Source organism: Lampetra planeri, chromosome 11, assembly GCF_965212315.1.
Source record: "Lampetra planeri chromosome 11, kcLamPlan1.2.h2, whole genome shotgun sequence".
NCBI classification, from domain to species: domain Eukaryota; kingdom Metazoa; phylum Chordata; class Hyperoartia; order Petromyzontiformes; family Petromyzontidae; genus Lampetra; species Lampetra planeri.
Window position 1 is genome coordinate 14,234,691 of NC_136117.1, and position 11,566 is coordinate 14,246,256.

At 49.9% G+C, this 11,566-nt stretch overlaps 1 protein-coding gene across 2 annotated transcripts; it reads right to left on the reverse strand.

The window, feature by feature from the left end:
• Positions 1-663: 663 nt before the first annotated feature.
• LOC144721366 (glycosyltransferase 8 domain-containing protein 2-like) lies at positions 664-10,123 on the reverse strand. Of its 2 annotated transcripts, none has more exons than XM_078598932.1 (9): positions 10,018-10,123; positions 7,354-7,455; positions 6,433-6,616; positions 5,755-5,872; positions 5,033-5,117; positions 3,673-3,791; positions 2,735-2,901; positions 1,774-1,886; positions 664-1,018 (listed from the first exon to the last, which is right to left on the reverse strand). In XM_078598932.1, the coding sequence occupies exons 1-9, from the start codon at positions 10,034-10,036 to the stop codon at positions 837-839; spliced, it is 1,089 nt and encodes a 362-aa protein (XP_078455058.1). In that variant the 5' UTR covers positions 10,037-10,123; the 3' UTR covers positions 664-836. The 2 variants fall into 2 exon arrangements, with proteins under 2 accessions (XP_078455058.1, XP_078455056.1); XM_078598930.1 differs by having other exon boundaries at positions 6,433-6,619.
• Positions 10,124-11,566: the final 1,443 nt, after the last annotated feature.

The following is an 11,566-nucleotide window of genomic DNA, read 5'->3' on the forward strand; positions in this document are numbered from 1 at the left end:
CCATGAACCATTTTTTTTGTTCACCGGGTTAAGGCCCACTGAGCGATTATTGCTCTTGTTTTAGAAGCGACCTGGCCACAAATCACGTGGCGACGTATTCTCTAAACGCATGTTGATTCTAAATGTGCGGGGGTGAAAACCGAAGTGCCCGGAGAAAAATCCACAGGGAGAGAAATACGCAAACTCCAAATGTACAGCAGGCATCAGGGTCGGAATCAAACCCACGACCTCCTGCATACCAGGCGATGTAGTTACCATCTCGCCACCGTGGCAGTTGGAGATGTCATTCGCATTCTTCGTCATGATAATTATCATCATCAGCAGACACGATCCGTCCATTGCTGGATGAAGGCCTCTCACGGTGTCGCGATGCCACATATCCATCGAGTCCCGGCACGTCAGCTGATTTGGTGGCTCCGCCTCCGTGGTGGATGTCCTCTGGTACGTGGAGCCTCCTTCTGGACTCGCGCAGCCACCTAAATTAACACTTCGTGATCTGCACTCGCCTCCCGAAGCGGTCGTACGCTTTTAATGACACTTATCTTAGATCTAATTAGGGGAACAGACTTAATGTGTGTATGTTGAACTTCTTTCGCACCGTACGTAGCACGGTGGGTGCGGGTGAGCCTCTGCGCAGGTACGAACATTACAACAATACAGCGGTTGGCGTTTCTGGAAACTTTATTTAAAAACAAGAGCAGCGAATGCTCCGGTCAGGTATAAACGGCTTACACAGTGTAAGATCACACATTTTTTTTCTAAAAATTTAAATTGAACACGGCGTTAAAGAGAAGAACAGAATGTTTTTATTTTATTTCCTGCAGCAGAACACTGCGTCAGGCGTTCCTGAAGCTCGCGCTCAACGGCCTGAACGTGCCGGTGGGGTCTGGGATGTACCACTCCTCCCAGAGCTCGGTGTAGGAGGACGTCCTGCCCCACGGCTTGAATGGTCCGTTCCAGTGCAGCAGCTTCGCCTCCCCCATCACGGCCGTGGAGAAGCGAATCGCGGCGCTGTATCCTGCGGGACCCCCCCCACACCCCGCGTCGCAGGCGGGAAAATTAAAAAACAAAACTGCGGCGAGCCGCAAACCCTGAGGAAGCAACGTCGCGCAGACGAGACCGCGGCTTGCACGCGGGGCTCGCTGCTATCTGATGGAAACCCGAGGTTAATACCCCAGTAAATTTCTTCGGCTGATGCCGCAATTTGCAAAAATAAATAGGTGTATGTACTTTCATAATGCCGGATGAGGGCCTCCGCTCACCGTGCGGTTCGTAAGGAACATTCGACCACCGCACTTAACCGCGCAGGTCAGCGCTGCTTGGTGAAGGTGGGGGAACATAGGCGCAGACACACAGAAGTACAGTACAATAGTTGATTCTGCAATGTCCTCTGCCACTCGCCACGTATTTCCGCAGCCCTGCGACACAACCTGCGGTAGGGTAAGCCGTTGGCGCGCCGCTACGAATCCGGGGACCGGAGTTCAATTCCTGCCCGCAGCCAACCCCAGTATCGATTATCTTAACCGGTCCTGGGCCTCCCCTAGGTCGACTCAGCCTCAAATGAGTACCTGGTGGGGTGCGTAAACATCGCCACTGGGTCGAGAGTGGTGCTGGCCACCCACCTCCTGGTGTGCCGTGCCGGCCTTCATCGGTGCTAACTCGCTAACAGCACTTGCCCAAACAGTCTGTTGCAGGCTACACAGGGAATCTTTGTCTTTGTTGTGGTTGGGTGTGTCGGGGTGGTGGCGTGCAGTGCGTGCGGTGGTCGCTGACCGAGGTAACGGATGTGCCAGGCGGGCGGCAGGCTGCTGTGCCGGCGATGGAAGACGATGAGCATCGGCGGAGTGGCCACGCCGTCCGCCACGGAGCTGCTGTACAGGTGCTCCCTGCCACGACAGGAGCATCGTCACCATCGTCAGCATCGTCACCATCGTCACCATCGTCAGCATCGTCACCATCGTCACCATCGTCACCATCGTCAGCATCGTCACCATCGTCACCATCGTCACCATCGTCACCACCGTCACCATCGTCACCGCCGTCAGCATCGTCACCATCGTCACTATCATCACCATCGTCACCATCCTCACCATCGTCACCATCGTCACCATCGTCAGCATCGTCATCATCGTCGTCGCCGTCACCCTCATTATTGTTTATACCGCACCTGCCGTGCATTGCATCTCGAGGCATGGGAACAGAAGGACCTTTGAGATAATTACTCAGCAAGTGTGGATACTCCTGCCTCTTCCATGACGTCTGCGCACGCCATGGAAGAGTAGGCCAAATACCAATAACCTCGAGAGTGGCTCTCTTCAGGTTATTGGTCTCGACAGCTCCCTCCCGTGGAGGCCCTCCCGCCAACAGGGGCGTGATTAGCGCTGTTTGCTACGTACGGTGCGAAAGAAGTTCAACACGCATACATATACTGACTGACCACCTCTCGTCTCTAGGTCTCTGATTTCTCTTGTTCATCTCCCGCATCTCACTAATCTGCAGCTCTCTCGCTTTCACCTTGTGCCCGTCTCTCGTCTCGGATCTGTATCATCTCGCTATCTCTCAGCGATGCCACTCCCGGGACCCCTCTGCGTGGGACACCAGATGAAGAACCCTGCTCTGAACGACGAATCTGTAGGCGAGCAGAGACCCCCCCCCCCGCGCTCCCCCATCTTCCAGGGGCGACCGCCCTGGCTGGCAACGCGCGCACGCGACAGGCCGAGACGGCGTCACGCACTCCTGGTCCCTGGTCAGCCACTGCTCCAGCTGCTCGGAGATCCTCTGGCGCCGCCACTCGGTGAGGTTGGCCACGACGACGCCCGGGTTGAACGTGCAGCTGCTGCCACGGATGCCCAGCTTGCTCACGCTCTCCTTGTTGTAGTTCAGATACGCCATGTACATGTTCTACGACACCGGAGCGGGGTGGTGGGGCGACATCAGGTCTGGAGGTCAGCGCCGTGGGAAGCGTGGCGTAGGGGCCGGCAACATCGCCGCGGTCATCGTCACCATAATTATTGTCATCGTCACCATAATTATTGTCATCATCGTCGTCGTAGTCGACACCAATCAACAGACGCCTGCAGCATACGCTGACAAATTGACATACGTATCCATAGCTTTGCCAGCCTACCATTCAGGGCACACGCGGCGTATGCCGTTGACCGATTCACACAGATACACCGCTGTCTGAGTCTACAAATCCGCAGTCGCAGGCAATATATATATTTATTTTAATGCAGAAAACGGCCAGCGCGCAGCTCGTGTGGAGCGCTGGCGAGGACTGGCGCCCATTCCCCTGAGCGCAGAGGTCACGCTTGCACACAAGACTACATCCTGGACTCTAACACTTACACTGCTTTTTTACCTTACCAGGTGAGGCCCCACTGAGCTATGCAGCTCTTTTTTCAGAAGTGACCTGGCCACAAATGATCACTCAACCAAGTGGCTTATCGCGTGGAAATGTATCGCAGCCAAATACTCGCAGTGGGTGACGTTAAACCTAAATGTGTAGGGAAAAACTGGAGGACCTGGAGAAAAATCCACGCGGCCACGGGGAGAGAGAGACACCGCAAACTCCAAATATACAACAGGCGTCAGGGTCGGCGAGGTAGTCACCACCTGGTTAAATAAATACACTTAAAAACTGGAACTGGAAGCACGCGACGGCACGGGCACCTGAACGACGATGCCCCGCAGGTTGGCGAGCAGGTGGGTGGAGATGGCGTCGCAGTCATCGGAGAACGCGGCGGCGTGCCCATCCTGCAGGGGGCTCTCAAAGAGCTCCCTGATGTCCCCTGGCCACGGCACACAACGCTCACCCCCTTCAACCCCCTTCAGGGCACCGCCAGCGCCGCTGACCTCGCCGTATTGGCCCGAGCCAACAAGACGAAGCACGCTTGCCGCGTAGCTTCTCACGCTTTGCGCCGTAGAGCTCAACCAAGATGTGTTTAAGGGTCAACTCGTAACGCTGCGTCGCCACCACCGCGCAGTGTTCGCTCCTCGCTCTCGAGGAGGAGGAACCGCAGTCGAGCAGGAAAGGCAGCAGCAGCCAGGCAGTGAGCCGGCGCCAGCAATCGCTCGAGCTCTGCGGTCCTCTATATATGAAGGTGTTTTTGGCCAACTGATGAGTGTGTATGTTATAAGGAGACCGGAGCACCGGAGTAAACCCATGCGTGTGAGGGGGCAACGCTCTATCCCACACAACAGGTGGAGTCCACGTTTGATGTACCGCCTTCTCCTGGCGAGCCAGGGTATTGCACCTCGACATTTTTGTGATCCACCAACCCTTGTCTGGATAACATGCGTACGTAGCCACCACTGCCCGACTGTTGTGGCGCGTGTTGTTAAATACACATGCACACACAAGTCAAAATGTCTCCATTCCATGTTCCCATGACGAGGGCCATGCCCACGGCCGGATAAACATCGTCACCTTCTAAAAGGGCGGCGCTAATTTTTAAATCACGCTGGAGGATGATGGTTGAGTCGAGTACTCACTCCAACGACAGCGTCGCGTCCACGTTGCCGGCGGTTGCTTTATTGACGGCATACATCGCACCTACCGTATGAATGTCATGTGGACTTGCCGAGGGAACACAATTTTTGGCTCCGGCGTGTTCATTCCTCTCTTGGCAAATATCGATTCGGCACTTTTGAAATCAAAGCGACGCAGAGGGAAACCTGCCACACACTGCAAGCGCCCTACATCTCACATTTTGTAGAAACATGCTTTCATCGGGTGTCATTCAAATACAGAAGGGGACAAAATATAAGTTACAATCAGAATGAGATGTCTATGTATCTTTGCAGACTGATAGCTCGTCATAATGTGCATTACCATAAACACTTGTTATTGGATGTTTTCACCGGCTCTATTTTAGAGTTGTACACATGTTGACGTAGAGATGGGTTATACTGTACGACTGCCTTACATTAAAAAAAAATCTGTATTTACTTATTGGTGACTACTCCCGTTGTCTGGCAGGACAGAGCCAGCGACAACGTGGGAGATGTAGCAGTCACTTTCTGTACTCACCCAGCACGATGATGTCATCATCAAGGTAAACAGCTCGCTTGTGTTGAGGGATGAGATGGCCGAGATAGAACCTGGCAAAATTCAGCTGAAAAAAGCCCAGAAAAAATACAAAATAATATTAATTAAAAGTTTCACATTTCACTGGCTGGGTGGTTCAGCAGGTCAAAGCTCTGATAGGACACAGCTGAGATCCTGGGTTCAAATTCAGGCATCCTCTGTGATTGAACCACGTTCCCAAGTGCAATGAGTTGATAGTTTTGGCCAAGTCATCAATGAACGACTGTACAAAAATGAGAGCCATTCTAGCTCTAAATTGCAGCTCGGAGAATTCAAAAGCTCTTAAGTAGCGGAGCAATCCCTAAGGAGCTGTCCCCCTACTGTGCGGAAAAGAGATCACGTGAAGAAATCTCAGAATTATCTTCGTGATATCCACTGCCTGTAGGCCGTGGGGGTTTGCCTTGCCCCGGGAGAGTTTAGAATGGACCCTTCATCTCTTGACATGATGCCAGTAGCATAGTCGGGATAAAATTGAAGACAAAAAAAATATAAGAGAATGCGGCGGTATACGTCATTGCAATTAAAACACCGATGGGTTTAATTTGTGGAGATGATGTGAAACAGCAACTACTGACACTAATCACATGTTAGTGTATTGTATTAAAACTGCAATAACAAAGGATGGGTAATCATGAGAGAGCGCACATATACTCGTTCACACTTACCGGGCTCAGTAACTCTGGCCTCTCAGCTATGACGGGGATTTTTCCACGCACGATCTCAGGGTTGAACTCAATAATAAAATAATTTATATTCTCCAGCACCGACTCCTTTATCCAAGTTCTGTTGGAGAACGGACACCAAGTGGTCGGCACGTGACGATTCACCAAGTCATGCATTCAAATCGGTTCTTAAGGTCATGGTGCGTGCAACATAATATGTGCGCGCGATAATCAGTTGGTAACAATTCACGCGAATGAAGAGGCCATTTTCATAGTAACAAGATTACAATATAGCACACAGAGCCTGAAAATTACAACATTGAATATAACTATCATCTGGGCGTCTATAGTTTCTAAATGCGACTGCATAGGCTTTTGCAGCTGTTCTGTATGGCTCTCTAGTGTGTTTTCGGGTCGTACCCGCGTTCTATTCGCCTCGATGTCCGACGCTTCTCCGCACGTGCTCGGAGCTTCAATTCATTTCCTGAAGCAGCCCGAGGAAACACGTCGGAGAGTTTCCGAATGTTCTTTGTGCAAGACACTGAAAGCCAATTTCATCGCCGCGTCCGATACGCCCGCATCGTTCTTGTAATTCCGTCACCACAACATTGGCCGCGCGCTAGCGTCGCCCGCGGTTGAGTGACACGTCCTGGCCAAGGCTGGCGGTGCGTCGGGACGTACGTGATATGCGGGATGGTGTGCCTCAACGTGACGATGTAGAAGACGAGCCGGGCGTTCGTGTGGATGCGCACGCTGTTGATGGTGGCGATGGTGCCTCCCAGCCGCTCCTCCACCGCGCACACCACCACTGGGATCACGTCTGGGTCAAGGTTCACGGGCTGCCCCTCGTACTGCGCCCACTCGCCTTCTGCCCAACAGGAGAGGTGGGAAGATACAGAAGATTCGCGTTGTGTGTATGTATATATACAGAATATATGGGATGGAGCAGTGGTGCAGTGGTTAGCGCACTGCACTATAAAGCCAGTCACCTGAGATAAATGCCTGTCCACGGAGGTTCACTCAACATAAACCTACCATAATTATAAGAATTGAGATTTTGAAATATATAACACTTAGCATTTACAATGCATACACACCCTGGGCAAATGAGAAGCTGCAACAATATCCAGTGACACAACTTATAATTTCATCATTAAATGAACTATTAGGATTATATAATTTCACCACTGCTACCATCAATTACTCAGTAGAAATCTGTAACTATTAAGAACGTTAATGATGGCGGTTCTTATTTCGTGAATACTTTGTCAGGAAATTAAATAATGTATTCGTACATAAATAAATCAGCAAGCATAATACGATTATCATGGTCGATAAAACGTCATATTTTATCATATTATTCAGCAATAATTGTCTACAACCCACTGGTGGCAGGGCTAGGAGGGGCCAGGGTGGTGGCCGGGCTAGGAGGGGTCAGGGTGGTGGCAGGGCTAGGAGGGGTCAGGGTGGTGGCTGGGCTAGCAGGGGTCAGGGTGGTGGCAGGGCTAGGAGGGGTCAGGGTGGTGGCAGGGCTAGGAGGGGCCAGGGTGGTGGCAGGGCTAGGAGGGCCAGGCTTGAAGAGGTTTGAAGGGTCACGTTCACCTGAGGTCCTGGCTGGCTCAGCCTGACCAGTGCTCTGGAGCAGACTGTGGTGAAGGATAATGAGCAGCACTGCCGACAGAGCCAGCAGCAATCCCACGTTTACTGGGGTACACAGATACACAACACGGAGAGGAACAGACTGGGTCGGGGCATCATGTTTATACAACTTGGACAGTATACCTTTAGTAATACATTACAATCCCCATGTTACGTTACAAGCTGTCTTTGTGGATAAGGATCCATTGATATAAACAGAGCAGTACAGCAAACTTATACAACATCTATCAGTGCTGTCCTAGCTGAATGGGCCCGATTGTGTTCGTGGATTTGCCCTTGCCTGTGACTCCAAATGACGTAGTGTGAAGATGATGGCTCGTCACTGAAATGCAACGGGTCCGTGGCATGGCTGAAGACTACAAAGCAAACTGCAGTACGATTGTGGAATTTAGACCACTGGTTTAATTGCTGATGGGGATGATCACAGCCCTATTGCTCGCTTAATAAAGCAAATGTTGCCGTAAGAGTGAACAAAAACAGGCTTAACTGGAGGTAAAAGCTTTTGTGTATGCTCGCGTGATGGAAGAAATTCCATATTCTACGTACACGTTACATGTATGCTGCACAAGTTTGTTAATGTGGTACATTTTGTGAGCCCTTTTTGTCATTCCACGATTGGATGAAGGCCTCCCTCCCTACACTGTGCAGGTCATGGGGATTTAATTCACCATACTTCATCACGATGGTCAGTGGGGGTTGGTAAAGGCGGAGGAGCGTAGACAAGGACGTATAGTGCAGTACAACAATGGATTGTGCTGCACTGCCCTCTACTGCCCACAGTTAACCCCTTAGCCCAGGGGTCGGCAACCTGCGGCTCCGGAGCCGCATGCGGCTCTTTTGAACCTTGACCGCGGCTCCGGGGCGGATGCTAGCGAGGGGAGGAGGCGCACTGTGACACCTGCTCTGGCGTTGCCGCTGCTGACAGGTCGCCGCTCCGCTCCACACTGCCCGCCCGGTGACAGGCAATAACGTTGCCGTTGCTTTGTCACATGTTTGGAAGAAGTAAAAACCTTCCTGGGCAGCAAAGAGCTCACCTTTGCTGAGCTGGAACAGCCAGAGTGGCTGGAAAAATTACATTTTATGGTAGACATGACAGCACATCTAAACACGCTAAATACAACCCTTCAGGGGAAAGGAGGCACAGCCCTGCACATGCTGGAGGAGGTTTTGGCATTCGAGCGCAAGTTGACAGTGTTTGTCAAAGATTTACAGAGAGGTACACTGTCTCACTTTCCCTCTTTGAGAGAGTTCAAACAAAGTCATGATACGATAAATTTGGAATATTTCAAGTCTGCAATCACCACAATGCAAAGTTCGTTTGGGAAACGATTCTGTGAGTTCAGAGAGGAAAAAACGACATTATCCTTCCCTGTCACTCCCCTGGCGATCGATCCATCCCTATTGAATATGACTGCATTTGCAGGTGTAAGTCAACCTGATCTTGAGATGGAACTGGCCGATATAGCCGACAAAGATATATGGGTGTCCAAGTTCAAATGCTTGACCGCTACTCTTGAGGATGTTGCCCGTCAGAAGGCCATTCTGGCTCAGAATCATAAATGGAGTGATATTGAAAACCTTCCCAAACAGGACAAACTTGTATTCGAAACATGGAATGCCATCCCCAACACTTATATAAACATGAAAAAGCATGCATTTGGAGTCCTGTCGATCTTCGGCTCCACATATGTATGTGAGCAGGTCTTCTCCAACATGAACTATATTAAAAACAAACATCGATCACGCCTCACAGATGACAGCTTGCAAGCCTGTGTGAAAATGAAGGTGACGTCTTACAGCCCTGATGTGCAGACACTGTGCACTGAGGTTCAGGAGCAAAAATCCCATTAACCAGGTAATTTAGCTATTAATTTGCAAAAATATATTTTACATTGTTAAGTGAAAAAGTCCTTTTTTTATTCAGATTGACAGCTGACTGCACGATCCTGTATATAGCAATAAGGTAAGAAACAATATATGCAGTGTTATATTTGTTTTAAATGTTGCAATGGTTTTGCGGCTCCCAGTTTATTTTTTCCTTCGGAAACGGGTCCAAGTGGCTCTTTATGTCTTAAAGGTTGCAGACCCCTGCCTTAGCCTATGCACGTGCATGTAAAGAAAGTGTGAAAACAAAGGATGCTTTGTTGACGAATAATTTCTTCAATTATACGTTACAGTTTACTCATTATATGATATGCAACCACGAACATTTTTGGGATATCTATCTCTAAAGACAGATAATTTGTTTAAGCTAGTAAGTTTTAAAGAAAAGCCAACAACGTTTGCCGTGGATAAGCAGCAATGTTTATAACACAGTCAGATGCAGACATTGAAAAATTGGCAGTCACAAAGACCACCCCAAATTACGTCCAGATGTAGACATTGCTAAACTCTGCAATAGCCGGCTGAACACAACGCTTGCATAACTATACGCCGCTTTAATACAAATTCATTCGCTCCAAACGTGGAAAAACTTCGTCATGTTGTAGTACAGAACTTACCGATTGACGGGATATCACGTTATACAGCAAACGAGTGGCTTAACTAAGTCGGATGAGAAAGGAAAGTGGGTGTGATGGAGACGGAATGCCTGACACGCGCACTCACCAGTCCTGCGAGAGGGCATTTTTTTGCATCGCCTGGTTTTTCAATTCCAGCCCAAACCCATAGCCCTGATCCACCACTCCCCCTGCCGCTCCCTCGCAATGAGAGCTCATGCCACACTCCCAGCCCCTCCTACTCCTTCCTCATTCACTCCTCCCACTCCAGATTCTCAGCCACAATACTCAAACGCAGCCTCCTCTTCTTCCTCCCACCACGAGCTGAGCCACCACCATTCGCAGCCTCCCTCCTCCTGCACACGCCACGCAACATGCCCCTCGCCTTTTCTCCTCCTACTACTACGACTCTCCCCCTCCATTCAAACCCTATCTCCCTTCGCCTGAATTCATATCCTACTCATATAGACGCCAATCACCTCTCAATCCAGACTCCAAGCCTCTCCGTGCAAAGCCTGGCTCCTCCTTCCCCATCCAGCCCCAAAATTAAATTTCCTTCTCACACCACATCCCCTACCGTTACTCCACTCCAGACTGCCTGCGCTAATATCCATCTTCTCTTCCACTACCAGCCTGCAAGCCTTTTCCCACTCAGCCCCATCCATTCAAACCACGTGTCCGCCCACGACTCCAAATGTCAACACCCATACCGCCGTTTCTCCTCCTCTCACTCAACAATCTCAGCCCCCTCCATGTAATACCAAAGCATCTCCACCTCCTCCTACTAGCACATCCAACATAAACAGATTTGGAGAGTAAACCCACAAAACCGGTGTCATTCACTCTCAAACACACCGGTGTGCTGAACTAGTAACGAATTGGCATGTTTTGTCTACGTGACAACCCTTACTAAATGGCTGTGTCGGGTGGTGGCGGGTTTAACGACACATTTATATTTACGCGATCTAACCCAAACACCTCGATTATGGATATTGGTCGCGAAAGCCTACGTGTTAAACTGAACGATTTTCTTCCTACACTCACAGTCAATCCAAACATTGACATCCTCGCTCCAACTAATACCACCCTGGCTAACGACACAGATTTGGTTAGATCATGTGGACTAACCCACAAATCTATTGTGAATATTGGCCTAGAAAATCTACGTGTTAACTGTGAATTACTGTGCACATCCAGAACGCACTAATTCACGTAATATCATATTTTGTTTTGTGAAAATAATTGACATTTCAAGCGGCAATAGTCACGTGAGACACAAAGGTTGTTTACTATTGTAAAGCAGTTTTCGTCTGTGAATCACAAGAGACGGCATTAGGAAATATTTATTCACCATATAAATGTTCACATATCCTTTAAAAAACCTGAACACGCCACACGAGGGAGTGGTTGTCCAGCACCACGCACGGCCGCCTTTGTCTCCCTAGTGGCGATGTTTACACACCGCACCAGATACTCATTTGAGGCTGAGTCGACCCAGTCGACGTAATTTAAAACAGTGTACACACACACAAGCAAAGGAGAGCGACTCGGCTTCCTTTAGTACAACAAGGACGGAAATCATGCAGAATTAGTGACACAAAAAGGGAGTTGGTGACAATTTCGGAACGCAACCCTCTATTTCCCACGAGGTGTGCGCT

What these genes read in the sequence shown, in the direction of transcription:
- LOC144721366 (XM_078598930.1), bottom strand. An exon ending in CACACCATCCCGCATATCAC is followed by an intron (nt 5,873 to 6,432) that starts GTACGTCCCGAC and finishes GTTCTCCAACAG; the next exon opens with AACTTGGATAAAGGAGTCGG. An exon ending in TGCGGGGCATCGTCGTTCAG is followed by an intron (nt 2,902 to 3,672) that starts GTGCCCGTGCCG and finishes CCGGTGTCGTAG; the next exon opens with AACATGTACATGGCGTATCT.